A 27,336-nucleotide genomic window follows, 5' to 3' on the forward strand; every position below is an offset into this window, starting at 1 on the left:
CTTTGCAACTGTTGTTAGCCTGACAAACATGACATGTCTACACTGTCCCTCAGGACCATCCTGTTCCAGTCCCACTCCCGTTCTCTGTTGTCTGACCTATCTCAATGATGCAACAGCTACAGCATAACAGACAACCAGACTACTTTAAAGCATGGTGCAAGGCTGAATTATCCATTGGGGGTCATGCTGAGAGAACCATAAAGCATGACTAGCTGTCAAGTAGCCAAGGCGCCATGGACCCACACACACACACATTTGATTTTAGATCTCCCATTGCTTTCTACCACCATTAGGAATAAAGTTGATGAAATATTGAAGACTAAGACGAGAAAACTAAGTCAGTGACATCAAAGCATACATACACACTGTACCAACTTGTTTACATGAACTAGCATGTCTGATGGGAATAGCCTGGTTAGCAGCAACCATAAACAACAGACGTCAACAACTTTGTGCTGTGGAGGAGACTGAAGAGAGGCTAACCGGTATCTCCAGCTTTATCTGGGACAGAGGAAGGAAGCACCCTACTGACATCTAGGGGTGGGTACAGGGACTTTCACTCAACCTGGCTTCCTGCTCAAGGACATGTTGCATTCTAAACTGGAGAAAAACCTGAGTCATGGATTCCAGGTTAACTTGATCCGTATGTAAATTGTCCCTTAATGGTTCATGGACATTTGTATGCTGAAGCACTTCTTGTGCTGTAGATACCAGTGCGAAGTTGTGCTCAGAGCTAAAAGGGGGATATAGGAGGGAGACGTGTTGGCTCCATTTTGATCAAACCAGATCACTTTCAGTTCTACTGACCCCTGACTACCCAAGGCATGTCTGGCAATAGTTCACCGACAGAGATTAAGCTTCCTGGGCTGAGAAAAGAATCTGTCTACATTCATTTGGATAAACACTCATTGAAAGCAGGAGGTACAACATAAAACTGTCCCGAGACAGCGGCTTTATTGAAAAATATCATATGAAGTAGCAGCATCTCATTGCATAAACACACACAAATAAAATCTGACATTTGGAGAAAAAAGAAAAACATTTCAACCTCAGGATGGGGAAAAATAATTGCATTAAAATCTTAAATATATCCATACTGTAGCTTCTGCAGCTGCCTGTCCCCACCTTGTCCATCACGGTAGCTAGGGTACTGGTCCCAAAACCAAATTATGGCAGTGGTCTAGTTTATAAAATGGCGAGACAGAGCCACAAACACACACACGTCAAAGTTTCCTATGTTAATCCATGCCCACCTTGATTAGCAGCACTCCGAGCCAATGGCAGCTCTAGGATTTTTGGGGTAGGTGGTCCCTCCTTTATAGCACACGTCAGCGTAAAAACATTCCTTCATTCATTCACTCATTCAGACGGGACCTCACTTGTTCATTCATTCATTTCCTTAATTCCCCAAAGCATTAACAGGTCATGGTCAAAGCCATGGACACGTGATAATTAATGCAAGCACATGCCGGCAGGGAGCTAATGCTTCAGAACTCCCTCCCCCCCTCCCCCCCCCCCCCACCCCCCCCCCCCATTGGTTGGTCCAATTTAGCACCCTCCTCTTCCTGTGTCCGTCCAACCAGAACAGGTTGAGGCCTCTCCGGGTAGGGTGCAGCTGCACCCTTAATACTGGCTGATCTCAGGTCAGTTCAGTTTCCCCTCCTGCGAGACGGTGTGAGGGGCTGGGAAGCTCATCATGGCTCTGATCTTGGGAGGAATGGAGGCTTCCATGCGGAGGCAGTCCTCCATCTTCTCACTGCTGAGGGGCGGGGTCAGAACCCCGGAGGGCACCGGGACACTCCCATTGCACTGCATGTCCACTTCCTGGTAAGAGTAGGCCTTGTCCTGCAGACACAACCACAGAGGAAGAATCAGTACACGAGGCACAAAGCACAGAGGAAGAACGCATGCACTGTCAAATCCTGCACAGGGATGCCATTTGGACAGCACTGGCAGGCCCCAAGACAGGAAGAGGAACTGACCAGCCACTGCATGTAGTCTACGTGTGTCTGGATGTTGTGCATGTCGTCAGCAAGGATCCCTTGGAAGGTCTTCATGGTGGCGCTGCCCCCCTGCCTCAGAGCCATGGCGAAGGGCACCATCCACCTCACACACCCCTCCACCTCGGAGCGCTTCAGACCTGCACACAGAAACAGGCGAGTTACAGCACAAGGTTGTGGTCTCGACTCTTAAAGACTAGGAAGTTCTGCCGAGTGAGGTTTATAGATGTGTTTCAGAACATCTATAACATCCATCCATTTCAGAAGGTGGAAGCCTGCAGCTGTGGTTGGAAGGTGGTCTGTGTATGACTTGGGCTGGAGGACACTTCTAGGCTCATATCGGTGCCGAGTGTCCGGTGGAGACCTACCCGAGACGTTCTCCACGAGCTCCAACGAGGAGAAATGGAAGAGGGCCGAGGCCGCCAGGACTCCGTTAGAAAACTCCAGACACCTCACATCCAGCATACACAGGTCCAGCAGCTGGAGAGAGAGGGACAGAAGTCGGAACGCATGAGTTTCATGTTAACACACACACAATATTAAATAGAATAATCTAGGGAGAAGTGCCCCAGTGATCTAGAACTGCTAAGTGCTTCTTTTTGCCACGTGTTTGTCGTTCAAGAGCTCTGACTAGAGGCTACACTGACAAACAGGATACCCGAGACCCTCACAACTCGCCGCCCCGTCTTTTGTCCCAGGGGAGAAAGAGTAGGATGTAATCGTCTCGGAGTATTGTGAAAAGGTTACTGAATACTAGGACCCTCTACGTCAGATATGACACTGGAGATGCAAGGCTACACGTAGAGCTGCAATAACACGCTAGGGCTTGCCTCTACTGAACATGCCCCAGGTGAAGAGTGTGTGCTAGGGTGGGATACCATGGAGCGTGTGTGTATACCTCTGCAATCTGTGTGAACATGGCCTGAGGGTACTGGGGTAGCAGCAGCTCATCCTGCCTCTTCAGGTACGCCACCTGCATGTAGACATTCAGCCAGGAGATGGGAGTCTGTGGGCTCAGACCCCAGTTCAGCTCCTGAGAGGGAAAACGACACACGATCAACAGGAAGCCACCATCTGCCATTGACATGGTGTGAATGCACCGAGTCACGGGCTAAGTTTGGTCACCCATCCACCTAAAGAAGTGATTGAGGCTGGTGAATCTAATGTGGCTTGCATCATGCATATTGACCAGAGATGACCCTGGAGCCACACCCAGTGAGGGTCTCACAGGGTGAGGGTTACCAGGACAACAGCTCTGATGAGGAAACCCGTCATCAATACCTTCATGACGATGAGCTCCATGCTCAGAATATCATCCTCCGCACACGCCTCATCTGTCACATAGGCAAACTGGTGAATCTTTGGAGGATACATTTCCTGAGGGGGAGGAAACCGACATGTAACTTGTATCGAAAAGACAACTGTCCGTCATGTCGTGAGGGGGGTAGGGGCTGACGTACCTCCACTTTGGCAGCGATGAACAGACAGGTGATGCCTATGAGCTGGAGGGTGGACTTGAACACGTTGGTCTGTGTGGCCATGAAGCGGTCAAAGTAGTCCTGGGCCAGGTGGTAGGTCTCCCTGTGGAGTTTGTACACCTCGCAAACCTGGAACAGAGGGGAGAGGGACACCGTCAACATCAGTTCACAAGCAGGGAACACACCATTTGCTCGACAGAAGATCTCCTTGACAGGCCAAGTTTTGGGGAAAGGGTGAAGGGGGTTGGTCATGGCAGGCTGGGAACACATTTGGAAACTAGCAAGTCTAATCACTTGTGCTTTTTTTAGGCCTGGCTGATACCCATCAGCTGACATATTTCACCATTGAATTAAGCCAATATGTGGGGACGCAAACAAGCTGACCTACAGCAAAACTGCAGTCAACTCAGCGACTGTAGGGAGTGCCTCAATTGGCCTATACAAAATGTCTATCCATGTTTTTTGGGGGGGTTTTTTTAAGACGTAGTCAATGTGGTGGACAATGCCATGTTTGACAGAATGTGTGTTGGAGAGAGTCAGAGATGAACACATCCAGTGTGAGTATGTCTATGTCTGGGTACTCGCCTCCATAAGCCAGTCAAGGAGAATAGCCCTCATCTTGGGCTGAAGGTGGGGATGTTTGTCCATGACGTGCATGTCTCTCATGTAGCTCCGGTCCTTCTCCAGCATGTTGTTCCACACCACATCCTTACTCGCCCAACTGGGTGGAGAGCAGAGAAGACAGGACATTCACTTACACACCAGATTCCCCAAACGGAATGCGGTCACTGAGATGAGGGGGTCAAGTATTAAGGAAAGGGACTACGACAGATTCACTTTCTTTAGGAGTGGATTAGAAGTTACGCACCACAGGACTGGGAGTGGGGAGGACCGGACGGGGGTGACACAGATGTTGCTAAATGTGTACTGGGCCAGTCCTGCTTTGCACAGGGAGACCCGTTGATCCACTTCCATGTCGGGTGTGGGTATACACCTGTGGGGACTTGTATGACACGCCTCGGAACTCCAGTATACCTGCATGAGTGGGATAAGGAAAACTGAAAAAACTGCTTTGTGGTCTGGAAATGTTGGTGCACTCCCAGTAGAATGCAACAATGCCACCATCATGGTTTACACAAGGAAGGGTGAAGTGAGTAACACTGACTGTTAAGTATCACTGACAACTACTTTACATGACTGTACGGTTTGGTGGCTTACTCAAAATTACCTTAGACAGCCTAGTTAACAGTCCTGGTTAAGTTACCTCAGATTCACGATGTTTCTTCATAGACATCTCTGCAACCTCCTCGTCAGGGTCTTGCAGATACTGTGAATTGAACAAAAAGAGGGAGGTTAGTGTAATTGACATCAACAAGACGGGCCTCTCTCTAGCATATCAACTCATTACAGAGGCTATTAGTATTGGCCTGTTAGCGGGCATTAACTTACAACAGCAACATCTGCCTTTCTCTTCCTCGAACGTACTTCATTTTCTTTAGGCACCTCTGCGATTAACCGGGATTCCGTTTCTTGTCTGCAAACGTACATTAATAACACGTGACCAACTTTACATTCTGTCCGACATTCTTGTGATAAGATGAGTTCTCAGCCAACAATATCATTAGTTAGGTAGCTAGATGGCTAACGCTAATTTAGCTATACATGCTAGTTAGCAGTCAGTAAACCAACTTAAGCGAGTAGCTAGCTACAGTAGCTAACTAACTTTTTTCACCCCTCCACTGATATCTCAAATTAGATCCATATCGTGCCCACATGAAACGTACCTCTTTCCTGGCATTATATCCCCAAGTGTGTCACTGGGATTAAGAGTAAGTCTGTAGACAAGAGATATATGTTATGCGTATTTTTCACTTAATTTGTTTATAACACACACACTCCCAACCCCCACACAAGTTGTCTCTTGTCTGACAAAGCCAGCCTCTGCTCTGGGCGCGGGGAAGTGGAACACAATGTTAAAGGACGACAAACCATGAGAAATGTGCAAATAACTTGTTTAAGATCATGTACGTAGCAAGGATGAAATCAAACATCCTTTGCACTCAGTGGTAAAATTGCGATTCTGATATACAAATGAAATGTCTTAACTACCATAGCCTACTTCAGTAGGAGAACTGGCCGGTGAGAACATGGCCGAACCATTTGTTACTTTTCATTTCCATTTCAGACTATCAAGCATCCAACAAACTGCATATATGAAAACTGGAATCAATTTAATTCGACAAACCGGAAAAAATGACCAAAGACAAAGTTGTAAAAATAGTAGCAACATGCTTGCAATATAACTTGATAAGTTGATAACCCATCCAATTCCATTCTCTCCAACTCACCCAAAAGACTCCACTCCACTCAGAATGTTATGGATCTTCTTTTATAATTTAACGCGTGCAAAAATTATTTGGATGAAAGTTATATGATTTATTTTCGAGTCGTTTAGTGGCCTTTAGCGGCTAGCAGATCTCTTGCAGTGAAGCTTGTCAGCTCAATCTGAGCTGGCGCGAGTATTTTGCGCCTTCTTTGAGAGAACAGATGACTTTATGCAGTCACAGACTGAGACGTCAGAGCGGGCGATTTAAAACTTAGTGCGAAAAACTACTTGCGTTCTACAGCTCCCGTTATGTGTTGCAAACGCTATCTTACTCAACACAATCCCCACCTCTACCAGTTTAAAATGTGCAGAATAAATAGATATTTTAGCTCTAGTAATCTGAAAACATGCAGAAAGGTTCAGTTGGTCCCAACAAATGTTTCCATTTTGCCGGCAAAAGGGAGGCGTGGTTCATTCACTGACAGCTAGTGAGGCGGAGTTTCTAAGCGGAAGTCTTCGAAGTACCGCGTGGCTACGATGACAGATGTAAACAAACGGCTGTAGTCCTGTAAAACTCCCTCGACTCCTGCTATTAAGATGAAGATTACGAAAACATACTAGACATAGGAGACTGTCATCCTCAAAACTCAACTATTGAGATCATACAAACAAGTGGGCTGAGGGCGCGCTTTTGCCGGACATGAACAGTGTGCATTTAAGAGCTAGCGAACTAGCTGGTTCTATCCCTTACTCGAATGATGGACGTTTAGAAACTATCGAAACTACGTTTTGTGATTCCGTAGAATCATCTAATTGTTCTGTGTTTCCGTAAAGGAAGTAGGAGGTCGAGGTTGTTTGAAATCTGTAAGCATTTGGTTGTCCGCCGGTATTGATAGGCCTATTGACAACATTGTAAAGGTATTATGATCAAATGTTTATGATTGTGAGCCTGAGGGCTACTCCAAAGCATTCCCCAATGGAGAAAACGAGAACCGCTGGGACACAATCTGTAAACAGAAGCTTAAACTTTGACCAGTCACGTGGTGCTGTTGGTAAAAAAGTTAGTTTGTTTGAGACAAAATCTAGTCACAACCTCTACAGAAGAAGAAGACAGACGATCTAGCTAAACTTCAGAAGAAGAAAAATGAAATTTGTGGAGTTGTTTGGTCGTCTGAAATCTGTGGTCATTGGAATGGTCCATGTCCAAGCCTTGCCAGGTAGCTGTGTGGAAAAACGAATGTTATCTGAGCTTGTTTTTAGCAATCCTGTTCATATTATGTGTCATAGGAACACCTTTGAGCAGCATGGCCATCCCCCAGATTGTTGAAGAGGCATGCAGAGAAGCAGAGATTTATCACAACGCAGGGATTGTAAGTATACCTTCTACATACTTGTGCAATGTTTTCAACAGATAGCAGAACATGTATGAATCATTTTAGAGAAATATGAATGTGACGATAGCACCACAACCCTTACTCTACCGATGCAAAAACAATGTTTCTAGTGTAACAGCACTGTGGTGGTCGACAGTACATCAAACATCACACAAACACCTTGTATGAGCATCAGTAGATTTAGGGTTGTGGTAAGAAATTCATTTACATTTAGTCATTTAGCAGACGCTCTTATCCAGAGCGACTTACAGTAAGTACATTCTCCCCGAGGCAAGTAGGGTGAAGTGCCTTGCCCAAGGACACAATGTCATTTTGCACGGCCGGGAATCGAACCGGCAACCTTCAGATGACTAGCCCGATTCCCTAACCGCTCAGCCACCTGACTCCCAAATTCAATGTCTTTTGAGGCCTTTCACAAACCGTAACCTTCCATAATGTTATTATTATTTGATCATGGGTGTATTGGTTTTGATCTATCTCTATCCCTAACAGGACGGGCTTATCATTGAGAACATGCATGACATCCCATACTCCTTCTCTGTGGGGCCAGAGGTGTGTGCCTCCATGACGGCTGTGTGTGATGCAGTGAGAGCCTCCTATTCCTCCATACCCCTGGGCATTCAGATCCTGTCTGCAGCCAATCAGCCTGCTCTGGCTGTAGCTCTGGCCTCAGGTATAAAACACCAGGCACAAACATCACCTTCTCCCCATGCATTTAAATGTATTTTTAAATCAGTGTACGATGATGCAGTACACATATGTGCTCCAGGGTTGGATTTCATACGTGCTGAAGGGTTTGTGTTCTCCCATGTGGCTGATGAGGGCATTCTTAACGCCTGTGCGGGTGACCTGTTACGATACCGCAAGCAGATAGGGGCTGAGCGTGTGCAGATCTACACCGATATTAAAAAGAAACACAGGTGAGCTGATACTCACAAACATTCAGGGTTTAAAATCCTTTGTTTAAAATGTTTTACTATACAGTACACAGAACTCGATGATGAGTTTGTGGGTGTGTGTGTGTGTGTGTGTGTTTGTGTCCAGCTCCCATGCCCTGACATCAGATGTGAGTGTAGTAGAGACGGCCAGAGCTGCAGAGTTTTTCCTTTCTGATGGCCTCATCATCACTGGAACAGCCACAGGGCTGCAGGCAGACCCAGCTGAACTTAAAGGTAGATGGGCTCTTCTTATCACCAACATTTGAAATGTGCCAGAGTCGGGATAACAGAATGTTTATTGGACTAACATTTGACTTTGAAGGCCCACCTATTGAGGATGTCTATCTGTCTGTAAAAAAAGTATTTATAGTGATGCTGTTTGCCTCACTGACTACCTGAGGTAATTTCCTCTCTCTGACAGGAGTCTGACAGACTCTTGTCCTGTTAGCGAGTTCACAGTGTGGATGGTTGTCATAGTTGGAGGAGCACAGCTATATCAGTTTACAAGATCTACATTGAGAGCAGAGGGCAGCAGACACTGAACACAAGCATAGGTCTGAAGCTTAGCACTCTGCCATGTCAGTAATGCCGGGTGTACTGTATGCCTTCACATAGACATACACACATAACCATATCAATAAGACATGCAAACACAGTCTGTCTGTCTCTCTCTCACACACACCAACATTCACTGTCACAGACAGGCACCTCCAGGCAGTAGTGTTGTGGTGTATTGGTAAGTGGGTAAACTGTGACTTTAACCCCAACGTGTGTGTGGCTAGCTCTAATTAGATAAATGTGTCTCGCTATTTTATATGGGTTTACGCCAAGTACTCTTCTCAGAGTTGGGTACACGGGTAGGCCCCTTTCTCTGAGGTGGGTATATGCCATAAACTTGTGTATGCACACTAGTACACTTCTGCCTCCAGACAATTATATAGTTGCTTTTCATATTCCAGTAGCACTGCACAGCGCTACCTTCTGCCACACATGATCAGTCTGTAACTTCATTTGAACTGCTGGTTTAGCTATCCTTATGCCCATTGAGCCTGCGAGGCTGGCTGCCGGCCGCATAAAGAGCAGCCTCGTCTGGGGAGAGGGAGCGTCTCTCTCCCCAGACCTGGAGAGGCCTGGCTGGGCCTGGGAACACATCCTGTCCCTGCCTGCCTGCCTGCCCCAGCCCGGCCTGGCTAAAACAGACACCAACACCGGCTGCTATTTTTAAGCTCAGTTTCCAGATGGCTGGAACACACTCACATAAGGCTGTCAACACAGCCATCTAAACACACACACTCACATACACACTCACACAAACCAGGCCAGACTGAATGTCACCCGACCCTGCTGCCTAGTTTGGAGGTCTGCCTGCAGGGTCCCAGTACAGTTCCAGTGGGCTTCAACTGTTGGTATGGGGGCTTGGGCTGGGTCCAGTGGGCGAGGGTCTGTGGTTTGTCAGATGGCTCAGTGTGTCTGCCAGAGCCTGGGACTCTCTCACTCTCTTCCTCTCTCTTAAGTTTCATCTATGGAAACAAAGGGTGGACACCATCACAAACTAGGATCACAACTGTAGGATCAGTCTTACATTTTGTGGTATATGTATGCTTCCTTTTTCTTGTGTGTCATTCACAGATGTTGCCCAGTCTGTAAAGATCCCAACTCTGATTGGCTCAGGAGTAACCTATGATAATGTTGAAGACTACCTGGATGCTAATGCAATGATCATTGGCTCTCATTTCAAGAAGGGAGGCTACTGGGCCAATCAGGTAGATCCAGAAAGGGTGAAGAGATTCATGGAGAAAATTCACAAACTGCGACTCTGAAAGATTTGTATCAATACCAAAGTGCAATACATGCAGTTATTTTTTAACGTGTGTTGGAATACAGTCATAATTCAAAAAGTGTTGTCTCCATTATTTTGCAAAAAGAGATGCTGTCAACAATTTAACAAAACAAATGTATTTTATATATTTTTCCTTTCATAAATATACCTGATACAAAATAACTGTATTTACAACTGGACTTTTATCTAACATGAAGCATGTGACAAACAATCACTGCAAACTCTACTAAACTAAAAGTTATAAAATAATTTACTTGATACAAAACATTACAATCAGTGTTTGATATGTCTTAGATGATGTAACGGCACCTTATGTAAATAATAGTAGGAACATTGAGTTTTGTTGTTTCATGGTGTGGTCACAAACTCAAAATCACAAACACTTGTTCATACAGTAAATACATTCAAAATAAGTCACTCCAATAGCATACTTTAGGCACATACAATGTATTCCTTATCACTGAAAATAATGGATGCAAATGTGCTATTACCCAATTGCACATTAAACTCAAATCAGTCATTGAAATTTGCACCAGTGCCATTACAAACTGTATCAAGTGTCAAAGAAACATTCCACACACATAACATTCTATAACTACTCAGGACATTTCCTGAACTCAGACCTGTTTCAACTTAAAACATTTCTCACTAAACCATATTGCTGCTTATCACAGGCTTTCCCTTATTGGGAGTAGTTACATGGTAGCTGACAAGTCTGGAGGGAATGGCAGGCTCAAAATGTCACAGATAAGGGTTCGGTTTTCTCAGTAAGAGGTGTTCTAGGTCATCAAATCATACAGATAAAGTTCCTGAGGTGTAAACACAATAAATAAACCTGACTGAATTAGAGATGACCTTGAACACACGCAGGCCAGACATAAATCAAACACAATCGGAAATCCTTTCCCATCCTTTGGGTTGAGCCCTGATGTGGTTTTGTAGGTTAAACACAACCACTCAGTTGTTCTAACACAGGTAAGCATTTGACATGATTTCCTATCCTATTTGACAGGTCTGACGCTGTGTATGCAAGTATCAGTAGTTGAAGAGGCGCTGGCTGGGCTGTTTGAAGTGGCCATAGCGTCTCTCAGCAGGAGAGAAGCGTGTCTTGGCCAGGTTCTGCCTGTGGAGGGCACTCCTGGTCAGCCTCTTGTGCCCAGGGAGGGGCCTTGCTCTTTGGAGGGCCAAGCAGTGGACATGGCAAGGCAGCAGGGAGCCCCAGGCCGCCAGCCTCCAGGACACATGCTGCTTGATGGACACAGGCCTGCTGAGAGGTGCATTGTCAGTTAGCTGCCTACCATGCTTGATAACAACTATGGTGTGTATGTGCGAACGCACATCTCACCTTATTGTATTAGTCAAACTATATTGGGCCCTGAAGGAATGCAAACTGACCTAGGGCAGTCTTCCTCGTCTTCATCTGATTCCAGCAGCTCATCCTCTGTGATTTTGCTTCTCATCTGGTAGACAGACATGCTGGGGTGTTCAATCAGCATGTTCTCCAGAGGGTCCACCTCAGGCTGCTCCAGTGGGACATTCTCTACAAAAGTCAACCATAGAACCTCTATGAGCAAGGACAAGGCAAGTCTATTATGTCCATAGTCACTGAACAGGGTGTTAAACACAATGTGGCTTCAAGGTAAAAGTTCCAGAATTCAAGATTGGTCTTGAATTATTTAGTTGTGTTATTTAGAGAGTCTGAGAGACAAGTACTTTGAGACCATCAGGGAGAAAGGCAGAGGCACAGATCAGATTTTACCTTGAATCCTGACGATGACCCAACCTCCCTCCTCAAATTCCACCAGGTCATCATAGGTGTCATCCACATTATCACTGGAGGCTGCGGCATCAAACTCCTCTTCGGTGTTACCAAGGAGATGGGCAAAAAGTTTTCCAAACATCCTGATGTCTCACTTGTCTCCCTTGCGGAAGTCTGCAGAGACAAAGATAGTGCCATCTTGAGGACAATAAAGATACTGCACTAGGCATTAACTGGCCTTATCAATCATTAGCCATTCCATTTGGAAACCCAAAGAATGTCCTGAAGACCTCTGCATTCCATTCTCGTTCAAGATAAGGGTAATAAAATGATATAACCAAAGGGTAATAAAATGATATAACCAAAACTACAATAACAGATTAGGAATTAATGGTAAAATAGTATTTTTGTTCATCAAAAATATATTTCATAATAGCCTACATACATCAAATTAAATAACTCCCTAAAATAAAACTAATCCAACCCTTATTTTATCTTGGTCTGTCATTCCAGAACTTGTGTGATTCTTTGACCTTCTGTACTGTGCTGATGACCCTGAAAGCACAGCTAAGGCCACAGCTGTGGTTCAGGAACAACAAGCCCCTAGGAGGCCCTCTGCTGGCAGGGAAACCCTGTTCCCTGAATACACTACCAGAAAAAGTTACATTTGTCTAGATTGCTTATTTATGTTTTCCTTCATCATTAGCATGGGAGTTCCAATAACAGACTATTTTCATTATATGTAAATTCCACAGGACCAAGAAAATAAACATCTCTGGTTTGTTCCAGCAAAAAACTAACCTATTTAAAATATCAGTAGTAGGCCAAATAAATAAATGTACTTCAAGTTTAAATGCTAAACTTTTTAGAAAGACAACTTCTGCTGAAAAAAATAGCTGTCTATTATCCAATGCACCTGTATGAAAAACGTGTTTTGATACATTTTACTTTTTCTTACAATCTGTCTGTTTATCTGTATGTCTGTCTGGACTCTCTCCTTAAACAGCTCAGCTTGGTAACAACGTCACATGAGTAGCCAACCCCAGATCGTTACATAACACACAGTATACCAGTAGACTCCTAACCAATTTGGAAACTGACAAGCTAATTTATGCTTTCATTTGATGATGGCTTCCATCAAGGGGAGTAAACTTAACTATGTCTGGTAATAAAAAAAAAAACTTTACTCTGTCACATTTAGACCCATTATACAAAACTAGGATATTCTGAATGTATGCATTGTATTATTATTTTCAAATTAAGCAATTTTATACTAAGACGTCGGATCAGACGCAATCTGAACAGGCTACCTAGACAAAATAAGAACAATAGACGAGGAGAACAGATCGAGTAGGTTTACCTTCTCATGCCAGTGTGAAAAAGGTTGTATTCTATTATTATTTATCTTACCCGAGAAGATGAAAATAAATTCGAATGAGTTTTGGTGATGTGTCGCCCGGCTGCTTTTAGGATAACGATGTAACTCTTCTGATGTTGTTATGATTTTCAAAGTTGTTTATGAACATCATGTCCCAGCCCTGTGTAACGTCACTAAACCAAACACACCCCTCAGAAGGCGGAGCGTCACTCCCGTTTGTAAACGAGCTTTCCCTGTGGACCTTGCTGTGTAGGCTATAATGACGGAAAGTTAACATCAACTTGGGAATTACGATCATGTGTGCATTGCTAACTTTGAGGAGGATACATCTAGAAGTAAAGTTGATGTAAGACCTGTGAAGACACAACACATTTACAGATTTAAACAACCGAGGGCAGCTAATAGCCTATACACACTATAGCAAGGGAGGACGTTAACATTGAAACATTGTTTCAGTTTGTGTTCGAAGTTGTGCTTCTCATTGTTATTATTTTGTTTCCAAAATAATTGTTAACAGCGAAATGCAATGTTCTTTCCTGTCCTATCAGATTCAGAACAGGAAGTAGAATGCATTGCCATCAGTCATAGCGGTCACAAGTTTACTTCAATTTGAAGTGGAAATCATAAACATCCTTTGGCTCTGTTATCCAGGCGACTACGGTAGGAATTGGATCCCAGTATTTTTTAATAATCTAAGGTCTAATTATAGGCTGATGCAATGATGTGCTTTTAAAATCGCAACACATAAGAAGGCGGACATGTGTGGCTTTTAATTCTCTCCCTTTCGATTTGGACTTCATATAATTCCTTCATAGAAAAGTATTGGTTTAAAGCCAAAATATATTTTTAGTAGGTTAACTAGCCTACTTTTCATTAGTTGGGTAGTAGGTATTCTGAGGTAATTTCCGACTCATTCATTGACCAGTATATGAACACCCTTAATCACAGATATTGTGGTATACACCAAATGGTTTATTTTGAACTCATGGATCTTTTTATTTTCTGCTTGAAAAAATAAAAAGGGTGTCTAGTTCTTTCTCATATTATGGAAAATCTATTGTGTACCCTACCATGAAACAATGTTCCTTTCACTTTTGGTATCTCAGCAGTTTTGATGATGAGCTAATGGCAGTTTATTGCCAACAGATGGCACTCTTCACTACTGGGAAAATCGAAAACTTAGTGACAGGGGCCAATCATAGAAAAAAGGATGCTTCATTGCTCTTGTGTATGACAAATGTAGCACTTATACTAGACTGGCTGTTCTTGATCTTAGGTGTGCCCCAGGTAACTGTGGGTGATCTTCTGTGACTGTAGTGATGGCGCCCCGTATGGATGATGTCATGCGCCTGTGCAGTGACCTGTCTGCCAACCGCCAGATCAAGGTGGCAGTGAAGAGCTCTGCCAAGGGAGCAGTGGTGGCCGGAGGAACTGCATTCCTTGGAGGTCTCGTTGGTGGGCCCCCAGGGATTGCTGTGGGTGAGGAACTAATCATTTACAAATCTCCATGATCACACCAATTAATTCCCCCAAATAATGTCTGCAACGCCTCCTGTACATCACATGGTGGCGCCATATCCCTTTTCTGAGACCAGGTCAGGGCAGGGAGACCAGGAGTGATTGCCTTACGCCCTGTGTTTATTACATAGACTGACTACTTTGATGTGTCTCTTTCTTTCCTTGTCCATTCTTTTTCTCTCTCCTCTCTCTCTACTCTTCCTCTGTTCCTCCATCCTATTTCTCCCTCCTAGGTGGTGCAGTGGGGGGCATGCTGGGATGCTGGCTGACCAGCGGTCAATTCCGACCCCTCCCTGAGATCCTGAACGAGCTGCCCCCCCCTCAGAAGCAGAAGCTTTACACCGACATCATGGCTGTCCTCGGCTCGCTCGACTGGACAGACGTAGCACAGCTCGTTGCCTTGGTGATGGGGAATGCCACGCTCCAACAGCAGGTGACGGCTGCACTGCTTAGCTACGTTACCAAGGAACTGCGGGGGGAGGTGCGCTATGGAGACTGACGCCTGTTGGATGAGCCAAAATACAACTTCCAGAAAAGACATACAATGTCTGTATGAAGGGACAGAACTGACATTCTTTTGTGTTTTAGTGGTGGTGGGGGGAAACAGGGTTGCTATGAGATGAGCAGGGACTTTAAACAGTTACACAACCGTATGGTTCCATCTTGCAATGAGTAAACAGGAACTTTTCCTACGTACTATTTCTTGTAGAGAGTTATAGTAATCATGCTTCTGCTTCACTATACTTGACCATATATGTAATAAAGAGACTTGGACAAGTTTCAGTGGTACCGAAGCGGCCTTCTATCCAAGTGATGTGTCAACTTACACAATTCCTTCCAATTGAAACTTCCAACACAGAGCTTTCTTCAACACTTACAGTTTTTTACAGTCGCTAGGACACATTTCTCAATACTTTCACCTTTCACCTTTTCAAAACTCTTCACACAGTTCTCCTAACCAACTTTCAGCTCGGCACAGTAGTTAATTTCACATTCAAAATGCACTAAAACTACCAAATCACTTCGTACATGTCTGAAGTTATTGTTTTGAACTGAAGTGTAACAGTTTTGAAAACAGTATGTTAGCATGTGCAAATTGGCCTGTAGGTACATAGAGTTTTGGCAGTTGTTGTGTCGAAGTGAGAAAAGAATGAATGTAATTTGAAAGATGTAGTCATTGAATGCATTTTGTGCCAAAAAATGATAAATGATCCACAGTTTAGCCCACATATACTTCTGTTGTGCTCACTGTGTGAATAGTTTTGAAAACGTGACTTAAGTATTGAGAAATGTGTCCTAGCGACTGTAAAAAACTGTAATAAAGTGTTGAAGAAAGGTTACCACAGAATGTAGAAGCGGGCATTTTATTAAATGAATCAATCTGAAGATTTATTAAAGAGATAATTGCAGACAGTGTGTGATTTAGTGTCTTGCATGCACTGCATGTGTATGAACAAATCACTATTGATATTGTAGAACTCATGCAGTGAATGTGTGGGGGGAAAAAACTTGCAAACTTGATACCAGCATTTGTTAAGCCCTTTGTATAATCATGATACAAGTTGATGAAATAAAGTTTACAGGTGTCAATTATGAAATGTACTCTTTTGAGTGAATGTCTTGTTAATCCATTGTAATCCAATTTCGAAGAACGTAAGTGAGTAGGCAATTATCAGAATGAGGAAATATTTAGGGTTATTCAACCATTTCTTAGGGTATTTCGTTATACACAGAACCTAAACTACAATAGAGTCCTTCCTGAACGTAGATCCGAAGGTACTATTACACAACGTTTGCTGAAACGCACAGGTTACACCTAGCTTGATTCTGGCTTCAGAAAAAAACAAACCAACCCACTAAAATGCTGAATTATATAAATATTGCACAATATCAACAATTCTAGTAATGTAATTCATTTCTCAATTAATGACATGACTGGACTAGTTGTTGCTGTATTGTGTATATATATATATATATATACATGTTTTATGCTAGTTTAGTGCCACAAGTTTATTGTGCAAGTACTTTTTCCACTGTCTGTGACAGTGTTGTCAAGCTGCAGGCAGCTGCTTTAACCACTATGACCTAAGCCTGCTTCCAACGTTGACGATGACATACTGTAAGCGTAGATCTACTGAGAAGTGTACTCCATTTACACTTCTAGGTAATCTTTCAAAACACTAATTTCCTTGTTCCCTTCGTCCTCCATTACCTTGAAATACCAGTCTTGCAGTTTCATCATAGCTGCTATTTTCTTACGAGCACACATCTTGACAGTCAAACAGGTTCTGTAGATTTTTTATTAGATTATACTATGTCACAACTGTCACAGGCCTTATTCAAACTCAACAAAGAGCTTGTAATAACATTAAGTCTCGAGCTGACCTTATGTTGGTTCACCAAGCACATTTGATCCAACCAAAAACATTACGTTTCTCCAAGATCTAACCTAACAACCGCACATCCTCTGCAGGCTGGAAATGGGCTATTCACCATATGGCAAAAACCTATCAACTACTGAAAACACATATGTTCTTCTAATGCATTTACCAAGGGTAGTGGAAGGGTAGTGGAATGTAGTGGAATGACACTGCTCATCTGGTTTTTGGAAACGTCATTGGAGAGCCAAAAATGTGTTGGCAAAAACATAAAGTTTCCAAATGCAAGGACCAATAGTAGACTGAAACGGGGGGCATGTTAGATCAGATAATTTTCCTAAGAGATGACTGATTGATGAAACATACTTAAGATATCATAATTCATGTGTCTTACAGGAGAACTGGACTGTTTGATTGCTAACATTGTCTGAGATACTTTAAGACAAAGGTTATCATTTAGTTATAATTCCAGGAGTCTGTCATGTGTGTGTGTGTGTGTGTGCGTGTAGCATAATTATCTCGAGAACTGAGGTGTTTTGATCACCAGCTGCATTACAGACACAGACAGGGGCACTGCACTATTTTGTCCAAATGGATGATAAATAGGAAAATACAAATTTTCATTGTATTTTAATATGTTGCTACTATAACAAAGTGCATTTGATCAATAAGGACATCTACAGTAATACAGTTATCATCATAGTTGTCACCTACTGTTAATATTACATAGAAAAAGACAGACTGACAGCAACTAGGATTTTAAAACCCATAAATACCATCATGGGTAAAACAAATTGAAACTTAAAATGTAAACAAAAACTTATGATACACTATAAACAGGGGGTTTCATAATTATCAAGAGCATTGTAAATGAGGTACTTCAATCTAGAATAGTTCTCATAACAGTAACATCAACCATAAGCTATGACTGAAGATAGAGTTTGATATAATGTAAACAATCAAAATATACAGGTTTCTTCGGTACATCTTCACCACCTTTGATCTTAAGATGTTTTCTAACGATATAAAAAAATAATATATACAAATCTCTGGTAGGGCACTTTTGTTCACCACGTTATTAAGTTCAGTCATGCACATAGTCACATCATTGCTGGTCTCTCATGATCAGGGTTCAGAAAAACATATGTTGAAGTGGAGTGGAGCTGAGAGACTACCCAGTTACTGGAGGCACGATCTTCCATCCTTTCCTCCTCATCGCTGGAGGGCTCATACTCCGGAGCACGCTGATCGTCTACGTCAGAGCCGCAGTTCGTCCCGTCACTGTCACCCCTCGGTCGCAGCTGTTCCTCGACCCCCTGGTCCTGGAGACTGAGGGTACACCGCTTGCAGATTCTGACGGGCTTGGAGGAGATGTGTGGCAGCACGGCCCGGGCCTTGGAGCAGGGGTTGCACACGATGAAGCCACAGGAACGGCAGTGGTGCCGCCTGTGAGTGATATTAAACTTGCCAAAGCAGCGCATGCAGATGGCGGACGCCCGGTCGGGGATCCAAGTGATGGCGAAGGCGTTGCTGGGTTTGCGGCCAGCCTTCTGCAGCCACTTGGTCCGGCAGTCCTCGATGTGCTCCATCCAGGCCCGCTTCTCCTCAGAGGAGGTGGCCGACACGAAGAAGGACTTGCGGGGCGTCTTGATCAGCCACTGGTTTTTCATGTTCAGCCCGTCCTCCAGATCCTCCAGTTCAATGTCCTCTGAAGAGGGAGGAAGAGGAAGGAGGGAGTCACAGGAGGGGGGTGACAAAAAGGAGCAGGGGAAGCAGGCGAAAGTGAAGAAGTCACAATTAGTAACAAAATGATGTATTGGAAAAATGGACCAATCTTATAATCACTGGTGTCATGCATTTCAGGAAAAGAAGGAAATCACCAAACTAAAAGTCTAAGAGTGGGAACCAACCCTAGCCCATCTCCACACCTGCCCAGGCTGCCTCTGGGCTGTTTCTTGTCCTATCTTTCTGAGAGGCTTACCGAGGGGGATGATCTTCTGCTTCTTGTTCCAGCGGCCGTTTAGTATGATGCTGCCGTACACTAGCAAATCGTTGAACAGGAAGAAGACTCTGGCTTTCGTCCGGTGGCGACACAGCTTCATCAGCCTGCCCTCTCCAACCAGAACTCGACCCGGGTTTGTCAGGGGCTTCCCGGATGGGCCAAAGGAGTGCTGTACATCCAGAATCCTTTCAAAGTTATCCTTGTCCATCATGGTAGATCTGCAAAAAGATAGAATGATGCAAATTCTTCAAAGGTTCGCTATGTCTTCTATTAATAAATAAAAGTTTAAGCAAGTAACGAAAATGTAAATATACTAAATATTTGTAATAGGAATCCGCTGGGAGCAAAAACCTCAATGTAAAGCACAAAATCTCTGTAGGCTGCAGTACTGACAGTACTGTGATTTTGAATTTTCATTTAAAGTACTGAACAGCTAACACCATTATTACCAAGGCTATTTGACAACTAACAGTATGTACTGCTAACAATTACCTATGCGTTGCAGCTGGGAACAAAATACTGTTCATTTTACCTTGATTTTCTTTTGATTTGCGTATCTTCTTTTAGTGTTGCCGTGTCTGCCTGTCAGACATCTAGAGTTTAGACTGTGAAAGTATCAACATGTAAGAAATATTAGTTCCTCAAACCATGAGGTAATTCTCTTTTATAGCCTGCAGGATTGCATAAAGGGAGTTTCACAGTGACACTAGTACAGGAATGGGTGGAGCTGATGCGAGAAATGGTGAACTTGTCTGACTAGTTAGAAGTATAGTGCAACTGTTGAGCCAAAACTGCTTCAACCATGTTAAGAGTTGTGGTGTGTTTAAAGCTTAAATATCTCCTATGTGAATGATTCCCAGCACAGATCTTTTACATATTTTCCCTCAACAATACTGTACATTAAAGTCCAAGTAATTTTGTGCAGTACACTACTTTCATTATATTTAGTAATTAAACCACAGTTCACATTTACATTTAGTCATTTAGCAGACGCACTTATCCAGAGCGACTTACAGTAAGTACAAGGACATTCCCCCGAGGCAAGTAGGGTGAAGTGCCTTGCCCAAGGACACAACGTCAGTTGGCATGACCGGGAATCGAACTGGCAACCTTCGGATTACTAGCCCGATTCCCTCACCGCTCAGCCACCTGACTCCCTGACTCCCTCACAGTTACACTGGGATACACTTCTCATAGCACAAAAATAGCAACATTGTAATTTAGTTCACTATGTGTTACTGACATATACTTGCAGGACATCCTAGCAGAAAATAAGTATATGGTCAGTGGTACATTCAGGGAACCCTAACATGAAAGAAGGGTTAAGCTACCAAAAGGGCCAGACAATGACATTGATGAAATGCACTGTGCTCTAATAAGAGTTCCCCCTCCTCAGTCCCTGATTCACCACAGAGCAAACAGAGCAAACATCCCCTCAGTACACCATCTGCTTCTGCAACTTTACAAAAAAGAAAACTGTCGTAAAAACATTACTTTTTTCATAACGTGGTGTCATTTCCGAATGCACCATGCCTGACTCCTTCAAAACAAGAAGTAACACCTAAGTTGTGCTATGTTCCATATCAATCATGTCAAACTGTATGTTGCTGTTGCTGTTTTGTAGGGTTCACAGGAGTGACTGCAATGTGATTGTAGGGTGAATTTGGGTATCTGGGACATTGGGTAATGTGGGACACCTAAACTCCAGAGTGGTTTCTTCCCTGCAATTACAATGTCTAGTCCACAGAACTTTGACTCTCGGTTTAGCATGGATGTTATGTGACTGAAATCACAAAACTTGATTGGTGTGGTTATTATAAGCCTATGCCTGTAAAGGCGGGAACCTGACCCCTGCCACCGCTCAGGGACTCTCAAAGGCCAGTGAAGGGTGTGCAGAGTGTGGAAGAAATTGGGATTTCCTGTGTGCTTACACTAATCACTAATCAATAGAACTAGTCATTGGATACTAGTTAGTACGTTTATCATGTAAGCTTGCTATTAATAACAGTATATTGTGTATATGTGTCAGGTTAATAGATGTTCGAGGTCAGGAGAAAGTACTGGTAAACGGTCCTTGTCATGACAAGGAGAGCTCCAACTATGAACTCTCTAGTGTGAAAGTTGTCATGTGTTGGGAGCAGTGAATCTTTATCTCTGAGACTGTTGAAACGTCATTCCTGCCTGACTGTCACAATCTATGTTTACATTCTTGTGCCCTATTAAAGATGGTCCTTCGGCTTTCGGAGCGGAGAGAGACCTGGTTGAGACCTAAGCTTGGTGTTGTGTTGTCATTTATGGTCAGAAGACTGGTTTTCTCTCCCAATCTGCAGATTGATAAATACTTAGTAAAATCCAGAACTCAACTGAACTTAGTCACTCCGTTTATGAAGAGACGGACAAAACACTTTCTTCATCAATAGCAAGGAGTGCGAACAAGGACACAAACAAATGGTACCAATGGAATATTAAGGCTTTATTTTTGCCACCACGGTATAGTAAATAATAACGGTAATGGGGAAAATAATAAACAGGGACAAGGGGAGGGCTGGACAGGACCAAAGAAAAGAAATCAACATAAAGTTCCCAAAGCTAAACACAAAGCAACTGACACACGAATGAGGTGTCCTAACCAAAAATACAGCAGTGGTCTGCCCAGGTCTAGCTGGTGTATATAGACAGTAAGTAATTCCTACGGGTGATGTATACCCCGGGGCAGCTCCAAACTACCCAGCAACACTACAAACAAAGCAACTCAACACAACAGGACAAAGAAAAACAAGCCAAAAGGAGAAGTCCAAAATCATAAATCTATCTTTGGAAACATCACAGCTCCATAGTAGAAAAGCAGGCTAGACAGGATACACAAGTATGCCAGCTACCAAAATTAATGTGTATTGTATCTTTACAGGTTGAAAACTAACACCACTCTAAAACTGGCATAGCCAAACAGTCTATGAAGAATTGGGTTCACTTCCATCTGCATTTTCTCACTAGAGTTGGTGGTTTTATGTGTTATGAAAAGCTATTTAACTATTTTGTTGAAAGGGTGAGCAAAAATAAATATTATTTGTAGGTAAATAAGGACGTTTTGCCATATTCCCATTGATTATTCCCCATTCTAGAAATGCATTGGAATCCACATGTACTGTAAGCCTACTGCTATGACTTCAACAGATACATCAAAAAGTTTTTAACTTTTTTTAACTTTTTAAAATCAGGAAACAGATCCAGTCCAAGTGCATACTAACCCAGAATCAGAATAGGTTTTATTCGCCATGAAAGTTCACACAGACAAGGAATTTACTGTGGCAAGAAGGTGCATACATTAAACATATGAATCTTAAATAAGTAGTGTACAGGTCTAAATAAAGGAACTAGGGCTAAAATGTGTAAAACGTTTAGAATAGAATATAAAATAGCTATAATATACAAATACAAATGGGGCAACATAGTGCAACATGGCAAGGTGTCTTGTGCAGATAAAATGTTAAAGTCAGTGTGAGTGAGCCTTGTTGAAGAGGCCCGCAATGGATGGGAAGGAAATGTTTTTGTGGCGTGAGGTTTCGGTCCTGATAGACCGCAGCCTTCTGCCAGAGGGGAGTGGCTGATGTATTTACCAAAACATCAGGCCAACTCAATTAGGAAATTCCCACAAACTAACGTCACACCATGGTTCCCGCAATCTATGAACAAGGCAGTGTTCAAGAAGTAATTGAGTATTTGATGCTTTATTGTTGTATTCACATACAGCATAAGACAAGGACATCTGTGATTTGTGTGATATGGGTGTCTGCATCAACCCCTTGTGGACAAAATATTACATTTCAACAAAAAGGCTCCACACTGACAATGAAGAAAACCTTTGGCTGGGGAGAAGTTTTGACCTGGTATATTGGTTTAAATAATAAAATAAATAAAAAAACTTCAATATTGGAACTAGGGTGTATGTGACAGGCCATAAAGTCTTACTAGCTGTCCCTGATATGATGCAGGGTCACCACCCTGAGATCAAGAACAACAGCCCTGAGAAGAAAGCATGCCTCGTCTTTTTCCTTCTATAAATTGAAGAATTTGTGTCAAGCTGTCCTTGGAAGTACTTTATTTTCTCCATCACAAGTCTATAGTTCCTTTAACTTTGAACTTCTTAGCAGAGCGTTGACTGGAGCGAAGTTCAAACTTGCTGCCATAGATGTGGGAGACAAAGCCATTGATCTCCACTGCAAACACACTGTTCCTCTTGGGTATAACTGGAGGAAGAGAGAAGAATGGATCAGGAAGAATGCGCACCTGGAAAACAAGCTATGAACTGGAATCCATGAGTTCACCAACCTTTCAGTCGGTCTTCTTTAGTGATGATTTTGAAAACATGCTTGAGCTCCTGAACCAGGATCCCAGAGGTGCCAACGTAGGATGGACACTTGGACCGAACCACTGTGTGTCAGTACAGCACAAGACCAGTGAACATCAAAGAAGAACACATTTCTCTCACTCAGTTAATCGTAGGTTGGAGTGCTCACAAACAATGTTTCCATCTATCTAGCACACGTGTTACCTGTCATGATGGCCCCGTGAAAGTCAGCCTTCAAAAGCCTTTGCTGAATTAACTGTGGGTTGCTGCAACAGAGATGAAAACAGCTTCTTGACAAGACACAAATCAATATGAGACTGCAATCCAAATATTTTACTTCAAGCACAAACACCTTTGAAAGACTGAAAGTGAGACAGCAAGGCAATCTTGAAAGTAAGAGGAATATTAAAGTTATCAAAGATTCTTACCTATTTGGTTTTAATCCATTGCACAGGTCTACAATATACTGTTTCCATAGCCCATGGAGAGGCATGAAAAGTAGATATCTATAAATTAGAAGTAGACAACCATCTTGAGTACAGTTTGACCTAATAGGATTGCTTTTTATTTAGTACCTTTGGTGGTATTAAAATTAGTCACTGCAGAAAATATATTTTCACAAAAAAGCCCATTGAGTTTCAACATTGAGACATGTGTCAATATACCCATTTTAAGTGTTGAGTTAAAAGGTCAGTGCACTAACTTCTGATGTTCTGGCTTTAGCTGAAAGACTTTCATCTCTCTCCTCTGTCTGGCATTGAGCCCCTTAGCTTTCTTCGTTTTTATCCTCGGAGTCTTTTGTTTTCGGTGCTCTAAAACCACTGCTTTGTGATTCATGTATTCTTCAATCTGCTCCTGATTCTTCCCTGGAAGACTGTTCTTCAGAAAGGCATTGGTGAACTTGTCTGCCTGAGTTTGAGTGACAGACTGGAACAAAAACACACCGACTAATTGCATCAGAACTTGAGTAAATGGGGGTTCATTCGCTCTGCCTACGGTTGGCAAATACATTGTTAACTTCACATGAAAGAAAGCTAGCTAGCTAGATACTCACCTGGATGCCAAGAACTTCCCCTTGGCCAGGAGGTAGACTGTCCTGCACGACACCTTAAAGTTCAGGAAACTCTGTTAACAAATTGAAGACATTTGGCAGGGAAAGAAGTAGTGTTGCTTGCTAGCTATCTAACACAGGCTAACTTAGAACTAGCTCCCCACCCTTGTTAGCACTAAATAAAATAAAAAGCACCCACTAAAAGAAGTTGCTCTGTAGCTAGTCAAGCTAATATTCTCTTACACTAGTCATACTTCGGATTGGGGTACTGTTAGCTACTGTTGATTTGTGTTGTTCCTGTCTACAGTACAGTGCCTAAAAAGTAGTAGGCTACAGTTACGCAGGCTAACTACCGAGATATTTGATAATGTAGCTAAGATAGAGCTAGCCCAAATACGATTATTCGACAGTTTTTGTGTAAAGGTGATTTTAGCCATACTTACGCTCCTCCATTTTGATTTAACTGTGTTTGTATTGCTCCCAGACAACGTTATTACTCGCTCTAGCTAGCTACGACTATTAGAAAGTCTAGCACAGACGAGGCACTAGCTAGCACTAGCAGAGTGAGTTAGCACTAGCCTACACACAACACATGGATCTCTAATTATAACGTGGCTTGTCAGAAAATTAAATCAAGATTTACAGATGTATCCAGTCAGCCTATAAATGTGTCATACATATACATCAAGTTAGCAAATGGAATATACAAAATCAGTAGTTAATTGTTAGGTAAAAAATTACAGGGTGACTGATCTATTTCACAGCGAAATATTACACCACCAGTCCGCTAGGTGGTAGTGTGACTCCATTGTATTGTGCATACTTTCTGACAGCGAGACTTAAACATAACGAATTCGTATTGATTCATTAAGTCATAGTATTTGATGTCTGATCTGTCGTAATTCATCATAGTAATAGTAGCCTACATTTTCCCAACGGCAAGACATGAGAAAAAACTCAGTTTTTAGAATAATTTTGAAAAAGTGAATCAGCGTCCATCGGAATTTCCTGGTCACACGCACACACACATTCCTGGTCACACGCACACACACAAAGGATTTAATAGGGTATGCATTAGATAGCCCCTAAAGGTGGCAACTACAAAGTTCTGGTGAGCTGGGATCAAACAAGGGAACACAACATAACGAGATTCAATCCAGAAATAGAAAGAATAAGACTTTATTTTTGATAGGGATGTCTTTAGATTAAAACCATAACAATAATTTAAAATATGTCCATTAATCTCCAGAAGCCCCAACCCACACAAAATACCATATTTTGGCACTGGAACAGATTTAACTTTTTAAATCCTATTCCTTCATTACTTTAAAGAACGGCAGACATATGGTCCCTTTGACAAAAGGAAAGCACACCCTGCTTCTCTTCAGGCTCATGTCCATGCAAACAGATTGACATCTTCAATTCCCTTTGTTTTCGTCTATCCTCCACCACACAAACAGACACATTCAAAGACAACGTAAACACATAAGCCCACGATGCATACACACTGAGAGGGGAGTAATACAGAGATGTGTGGTATCATGTCTGTATCCTTGTAATTGTGGGAAGAACTTTACTGACGTGGGTATCATGGTATACATCACCAAGACATCTTATTAAAACAAATATGTATCAGTTTTGATTATCCACATAATGTCAAGCACTTTAATGCTCAGCCTGGATTTGTTCTTTTTAGAATGCAGTTTTGAGAACAATGTTATTACAAATTAAATTAAAAAAACATAATTGGATTTGTGTTGGAGCTGTCATTGATTTGGTCTCTGTGGCTCCATGGGAATGTGAGGTGACGATAGGTGACCTGCGGGTGAGGGCGGGTATTAATATCACTGCCACCCGAGGCATGGCCCAGCAGCTACTCAATACCATAATAATGTGTCAGCTTTGGGGAATTGTGCAGATGTGAAGATCAGATCAATTACTCCGGCATGGTCTATTGGCTAAGAACACAGAGCAATGGTTCTGACAATAGAATATCCCAACACCTGAGAACAAATTAGTTTGAAATAAATTTGATTATAGGCGATCCATCATTAACCGATATGCTTCATGCTGATGAATGTTTCCATGTGAGAATGACGTAATGATGTGTAAATCGTTTTTGTTTTTATGTTTCATTATATCTTGAAGACAGGTGTGCAGAGAACCTTTGCATATTCTTTGGATTCATTCAGCATTAAAATTATTATCTCTGACGGGGGCATTAAGACCTTGGCTGACTTCAGGCAGGGCCCTAGGGTCCTTATGAACACAGTAATACTTTGGGAAGATCTTGGGTATTGCACGCACACCCAGCTTAAAGTGTCCTGGTGGTACAAAAGAGAATCCTACTCAAGAGGATGTTTGAAAAACAATAATATTTACATACTACTTGCGATAGAAGGAAAAGGGAGACCTATGTTTTATCATGCTTTGTCCTTCACCCAATGTATGGTCAGGTGGTCTATGAAAATAGTTGGATAACTGTGATGGAATTTTTTGATATAGTTACTAAGAATGTATTTTTAATAGACTGAGGTTGTGTTTAAACAAATGGATGTTGCAGTTGGTCTTAAGGTATTTATGGTGTTGGTTTATGATGCCTGATTGAGAAGCTAGGGGCACGGAGGTTGGGGGATGTTTGAGTTCTGTGGCCTAAAGGGAGATGGGTAGATGGATCAGTTGATCTAGCAGCTCTGACCTTTTGGCCGAGGAGATTGTGTCCTGTGTCCTGTTTGTGTTTCATTAAGGGTATCTTTACTGTCCTCATTTAGAGAAAGAGCCGTGACATCAAAAGACTTTGGTATCTTGACCTGGGGGGTTATATTGTCTTAACTGTCACTGACCAGTGTTAGCCAATCACAGAGACCACTGCATTGATGAATTGATCATTTATTAGGGCATCTGTTTTAAGTGTATAAAAGCACAA

The 27,336-nt window shown here is 42.6% G+C and overlaps 6 protein-coding genes across 11 annotated transcripts; 2 read left to right on the forward strand and 4 right to left on the reverse strand.

The window, feature by feature from the left end:
- Window positions 1-922: 922 nt before the first annotated feature.
- On the reverse strand, window positions 923-6,224 carry ccne1 (cyclin E1). The gene is made up of 12 exons (XM_062470652.1): window positions 5,827-6,224; window positions 5,263-5,313; window positions 4,928-5,012; window positions 4,743-4,805; window positions 4,347-4,513; window positions 4,064-4,199; window positions 3,461-3,607; window positions 3,282-3,377; window positions 2,899-3,033; window positions 2,369-2,480; window positions 1,983-2,140; window positions 923-1,845 (listed from the first exon to the last, which is right to left on the reverse strand). The coding sequence occupies exons 2-12, from the start codon at window positions 5,274-5,276 to the stop codon at window positions 1,645-1,647; spliced, it is 1,314 nt and encodes a 437-aa protein (XP_062326636.1). The 5' UTR covers window positions 5,277-5,313; window positions 5,827-6,224; the 3' UTR covers window positions 923-1,644.
- Window positions 6,225-6,306: 82 nt separating this feature from the next.
- Window positions 6,307-10,303, forward strand: zgc:162297 (uncharacterized protein LOC555865 homolog). Of its 2 annotated transcripts, none has more exons than XM_062470653.1 (6): window positions 6,307-7,021; window positions 7,092-7,174; window positions 7,691-7,871; window positions 7,968-8,118; window positions 8,243-8,370; window positions 9,766-10,303. In XM_062470653.1, the coding sequence occupies exons 1-6, from the start codon at window positions 6,949-6,951 to the stop codon at window positions 9,954-9,956; spliced, it is 807 nt and encodes a 268-aa protein (XP_062326637.1). In that variant the 5' UTR covers window positions 6,307-6,948; the 3' UTR covers window positions 9,957-10,303. The 2 variants fall into 2 exon arrangements, with proteins under 2 accessions (XP_062326637.1, XP_062326638.1); XM_062470654.1 differs by having other exon boundaries at window positions 6,307-6,668.
- si:ch211-260e23.9 (uncharacterized protein LOC555795 homolog) lies at window positions 10,072-13,295 on the reverse strand. Of its 3 annotated transcripts, none has more exons than XM_062470657.1 (4): window positions 13,146-13,295; window positions 11,736-11,909; window positions 11,372-11,516; window positions 10,072-11,240 (listed from the first exon to the last, which is right to left on the reverse strand). In XM_062470657.1, the coding sequence occupies exons 2-4, from the start codon at window positions 11,875-11,877 to the stop codon at window positions 11,012-11,014; spliced, it is 516 nt and encodes a 171-aa protein (XP_062326641.1). In that variant the 5' UTR covers window positions 11,878-11,909; window positions 13,146-13,295; the 3' UTR covers window positions 10,072-11,011. The 3 variants fall into 3 exon arrangements, with proteins under 3 accessions (XP_062326641.1, XP_062326639.1, XP_062326640.1); XM_062470655.1 differs by having other exon boundaries at window positions 10,072-11,243; XM_062470656.1 differs by having other exon boundaries at window positions 10,072-11,243; window positions 13,096-13,234.
- A 5-nt stretch (window positions 13,296-13,300) lies between these two features.
- LOC134027682 (protein C19orf12 homolog) lies at window positions 13,301-16,229 on the forward strand. Of its 3 annotated transcripts, none has more exons than XM_062470658.1 (4): window positions 13,301-13,459; window positions 13,662-13,773; window positions 14,390-14,592; window positions 14,865-16,229. In XM_062470658.1, exons 3-4 carry the CDS (start codon window positions 14,433-14,435, stop codon window positions 15,128-15,130), a joined length of 426 nt encoding a protein of 141 aa, XP_062326642.1. In that variant the 5' UTR covers window positions 13,301-13,459; window positions 13,662-13,773; window positions 14,390-14,432; the 3' UTR covers window positions 15,131-16,229. The 3 variants fall into 3 exon arrangements, with proteins under 3 accessions (XP_062326642.1, XP_062326644.1, XP_062326645.1); XM_062470660.1 differs by having other exon boundaries at window positions 14,431-14,592; XM_062470661.1 differs by lacking the exon at window positions 13,662-13,773 and having other exon boundaries at window positions 13,321-13,459.
- A 643-nt stretch (window positions 16,230-16,872) lies between these two features.
- On the reverse strand, window positions 16,873-19,675 carry plekhf1 (pleckstrin homology domain containing, family F (with FYVE domain) member 1). Its single transcript, XM_062471992.1, has 3 exons — window positions 19,544-19,675; window positions 18,991-19,229; window positions 16,873-18,717 (listed from the first exon to the last, which is right to left on the reverse strand). The coding sequence occupies exons 2-3, from the start codon at window positions 19,220-19,222 to the stop codon at window positions 18,110-18,112; spliced, it is 840 nt and encodes a 279-aa protein (XP_062327976.1). The 5' UTR covers window positions 19,223-19,229; window positions 19,544-19,675; the 3' UTR covers window positions 16,873-18,109.
- Window positions 19,676-22,722: 3,047 nt separating this feature from the next.
- On the reverse strand, window positions 22,723-25,192 carry pop4 (POP4 homolog, ribonuclease P/MRP subunit). Its single transcript, XM_062471845.1, has 7 exons — window positions 24,854-25,192; window positions 24,414-24,466; window positions 24,063-24,286; window positions 23,788-23,865; window positions 23,564-23,625; window positions 23,341-23,442; window positions 22,723-23,258 (listed from the first exon to the last, which is right to left on the reverse strand). Exons 1-7 carry the CDS (start codon window positions 24,861-24,863, stop codon window positions 23,122-23,124), a joined length of 666 nt encoding a protein of 221 aa, XP_062327829.1. The 5' UTR covers window positions 24,864-25,192; the 3' UTR covers window positions 22,723-23,121.
- Window positions 25,193-27,336: the final 2,144 nt, after the last annotated feature.

The sequence above is a fragment of the Osmerus eperlanus genome, chromosome 10, assembly GCF_963692335.1.
Source record: "Osmerus eperlanus chromosome 10, fOsmEpe2.1, whole genome shotgun sequence".
In the NCBI taxonomy this organism is placed as follows: Eukaryota; Metazoa; Chordata; class Actinopteri; order Osmeriformes; family Osmeridae; genus Osmerus; species Osmerus eperlanus.

What these genes read in the sequence shown, in the direction of transcription:
- zgc:162297 (XM_062470653.1), top strand. Translation starts at nt 6,949, where the DNA reads ATGAAATTTGTGGAGTTGTTTGGTCGTCTGAAATCTGTGGTCATTGGA. An exon ending in CCATGTCCAAGCCTTGCCAG is followed by an intron (nt 7,022 to 7,091) that starts GTAGCTGTGTGG and finishes TATGTGTCATAG; the next exon opens with GAACACCTTTGAGCAGCATG. An exon ending in AGACCCAGCTGAACTTAAAG is followed by an intron (nt 8,371 to 9,765) that starts GTAGATGGGCTC and finishes TGTCATTCACAG; the next exon opens with ATGTTGCCCAGTCTGTAAAG.
- pop4 (XM_062471845.1), bottom strand. An exon ending in GGGAAGTTCTTGGCATCCAG is followed by an intron (nt 24,287 to 24,413) that starts GTGAGTATCTAG and finishes TTTTTGTTCCAG; the next exon opens with TCTGTCACTCAAACTCAGGC. An exon ending in AATGGATTAAAACCAAATAG is followed by an intron (nt 23,626 to 23,787) that starts GTAAGAATCTTT and finishes TCTCTGTTGCAG; the next exon opens with CAACCCACAGTTAATTCAGC.
- ccne1 (XM_062470652.1), bottom strand. An exon ending in TCATCGCTGCCAAAGTGGAG is followed by an intron (nt 3,378 to 3,460) that starts GTACGTCAGCCC and finishes CCTCCCCCTCAG; the next exon opens with GAAATGTATCCTCCAAAGAT. An exon ending in TAGACTACATGCAGTGGCTG is followed by an intron (nt 1,846 to 1,982) that starts GTCAGTTCCTCT and finishes TTGTGTCTGCAG; the next exon opens with GACAAGGCCTACTCTTACCA.
- LOC134027682 (XM_062470658.1), top strand. Translation starts at nt 14,433, where the DNA reads ATGGCGCCCCGTATGGATGATGTCATGCGCCTGTGCAGTGACCTGTCT. An exon ending in GCCCCCAGGGATTGCTGTGG is followed by an intron (nt 14,593 to 14,864) that starts GTGAGGAACTAA and finishes TCTCCCTCCTAG; the next exon opens with GTGGTGCAGTGGGGGGCATG.
- si:ch211-260e23.9 (XM_062470655.1), bottom strand. Translation starts at nt 11,877, where the DNA reads ATGTTTGGAAAACTTTTTGCCCATCTCCTTGGTAACACCGAAGAGGAG. An exon ending in GGTCATCGTCAGGATTCAAG is followed by an intron (nt 11,517 to 11,735) that starts GTAAAATCTGAT and finishes TGACTTTTGTAG; the next exon opens with AGAATGTCCCACTGGAGCAG. An exon ending in GACGAGGAAGACTGCCCTAG is followed by an intron (nt 11,244 to 11,371) that starts GTCAGTTTGCAT and finishes TGCACCTCTCAG; the next exon opens with CAGGCCTGTGTCCATCAAGC.
- plekhf1 (XM_062471992.1), bottom strand. Translation starts at nt 19,222, where the DNA reads ATGATGGACAAGGATAACTTTGAAAGGATTCTGGATGTACAGCACTCC. An exon ending in GCAGAAGATCATCCCCCTCG is followed by an intron (nt 18,718 to 18,990) that starts GTAAGCCTCTCA and finishes CTCCCTCTTCAG; the next exon opens with AGGACATTGAACTGGAGGAT.